Source organism: Arachis ipaensis, chromosome B05 (assembly GCF_000816755.2).
Source record: "Arachis ipaensis cultivar K30076 chromosome B05, Araip1.1, whole genome shotgun sequence".
Lineage (NCBI taxonomy): Eukaryota > Viridiplantae > Streptophyta > Magnoliopsida > Fabales > Fabaceae > Arachis > Arachis ipaensis.
In genome coordinates, this window is record NC_029789.2 from 136,064,095 (window position 1) to 136,066,572 (window position 2,478).

The 2,478-nt window shown below is 26.5% G+C and overlaps 1 protein-coding gene across 1 annotated transcript in view; it reads right to left on the bottom strand.

Annotated features, from left to right (window-relative positions):
- Positions 1–2,013, bottom strand: part of LOC107642118 (cell number regulator 2) — a 3,102-nt gene extending 1,089 nt beyond the window's left edge. Inside the window, exons 1-3 of the mRNA XM_016345430.2 lie at positions 1,805–2,013; positions 1,177–1,248; positions 81–290 (exon numbers count right to left, since the gene is read on the bottom strand). Coding sequence (XP_016200916.1) covers positions 81–290; positions 1,177–1,248; positions 1,805–1,907 — 385 coding nt within the window. The 5' untranslated portion in view covers positions 1,908–2,013. The remainder of the gene's footprint in view (positions 1–80; positions 291–1,176; positions 1,249–1,804) is intronic.

Genomic DNA, 2,478 nt, shown 5'->3' on the forward strand with positions numbered 1-2,478 from the left:
CTCATTCTAATAAATAGCATATATAGGTGATATAAAGTAAAAATATAAAAATAAGAAAAGTTATACTGATTGATATATACCTAATGAAGGGTCAAGTCCACGGTTTTTGAGTTCTCTATACTCTTGGCAAATAGCACAAGAACCACAAAAGCAGTGAACAAAAAAGTCCATGCATGGTTCTTCTGGCAAAGAGTAGAGTCCTCTTAGCTTGCTTCTGTATGTGTAAGAATATATGCATCCACATCCCACGTATGAAAGCAGATAGAAGATCATTCCAGCAAATGCACAAGCTGTAAATAAATTGGTTAATTTAATCCAAATTCACCCTATTATGTTTCCATTCTTGCTCTAACCCCACATGAGCATTTGCTTATTTATACTCGATACATGGCCTATACTTAAATACTATGGTATGCATATATTAAATTTAGTTATTAAGAAAATCAGTCATTAGTATAAATAAAAATTAAAATATAAAAATATATTAAAAATTAATTAAATAACACATATATTTATATATAAATATATAGTGACTGATTTAGTGGTTTTTTTGTGTGTGCACATAATATTTTTGTTTTAATGGATTCTAGTAATTAGTATAATTATGTTACGCCAGTAAATATGTAAGTATTGTTAAAATTAAAGTCATATTTTTTTATATTTTGGTAATATTTTTTTAAGCAATACTTTTTAAAAAGCGTTGTTTAACAATAAAAAAATATTACTTTAATTTTAGCAACAGTTTTTAAAACACCATAACTACCATAGTCGATAGTCGCAGTAGCATTGTCATACTAAAATGATTTTTTAATTTTTCATTTGTTTATTACATTAAAACACATCTAAAAAAGAATTTTTTTTACTAATTTCTTACTTTTATTTCAAAAGATTTTTCAAACATACTAAAGAATTAAAAAAATTACAATTTAATAACATCTAAACATTCACAAAATATAAAACCACTATAAAAAAATGAATTTATTACATCTTATCTTATCTAATATAATAGTAAAAAAAAAGTATTGACTTTGATATGAAAAGCTTGCAAGAGAGTAGCACAGCAATTCAAGTATAGTCACATACTATCATGTGCTAATTGAAGATGGTGTAATTAAATTCAAAACTGCTTGCTAATTAATCATTAAAAACATTACTTTTGTTAATATGTTTACTCACATGATCTTCCTTTGTCTACAACTTCAGCATTCTGACCAAAGGTGACACATGGACAGCAGCAGGTCATACAGCCTTCATAATATTCATAACAGAGTGGGAAAAACATTAAATATATAGTTAGTAAAATCCAGCAAAATATAGCTAGCCCGAAGTAAATTAAATTATTGAAAATAATGTCAAGAAGATTATTTAGCCTTTCATGAGAGTATATCGAAAATAAAAATATTATTTGCACACTAAAAATCAGTCACCAAAATCAGTTATATTTATGTATATACATGTATATTTTAATACATTTTTATTGTATATTTTGTATTTCAATATATAATTTACATTGATAGTTAATTTTGATATACACTTAGTATAATTATGCTGAAAATTGTCTCCAACTTCATTAGTGTATGTACATAACTACATATGCATTAAGTGTAAATAACATTATTTTCCAATTAATATCCTCTATAATTAATATATGTTAGCTCCATTTCACAAAAGCAAATGAATCATGCTTAAAATTAAGTGGCTTCAAATGATGATAAATGCAATAATACAATATAATAAATTTAACTTAAAACTGTGCCAAGTAACAATATTGTGAGTTGGTAAAATTAAAGAGCTACTAGCTTACAATTTCCAGGGTCTTCAAAGCAACCACATAACCCTGTTGTCCATGCTCCGGTGGATGCAGAGCTGAATGGTGATTGTGCTGTCTTTCCTTCACCATTATACATTTTAGCTAAACAACAAAGACTAAGAGAATATGTGTGTTTATATATGGAGATATTAAAACTTTAAAAGGTTTATGTATGCAGCTATATGCATGTAGTTCTAGACTTCTAGCATATATATCTCACTTGGAAAAGGCTCAGGTTAACAAATTTGACATTGACTTCATATGTTCCTTTTTTAATTTCATTTTATTCCTAATTAAACAACAACTACCAAGTCATTGGTTTTGCTAGGACAAGTTGTCTTTGATTGATATATATTTAAATTTTTGTTCACTATTCAAAGTGCAAGGCTGGACCAAAAGAAGTCCACTACTTCCCTTCCCTTAAATCATGCAAGCAAGTTTGATTATTTCACATGGCTTGAGTATATATGAAAGTGTCCACCAAACATATGCTGTAACTAATTTCTTAGTGTATCTTTATGAGTTATTATTTTCTACTTTTCAGAATTCTGTAAAAATAAAATAAAAGTTAAAAAAACCCAAAAAAAAATAAGATCTTGTATTCTGGTTTTTATTTTCTATAACTATTTTTTTCTATAAATCTTAAAAATAGAAAACATTAAAAAAAA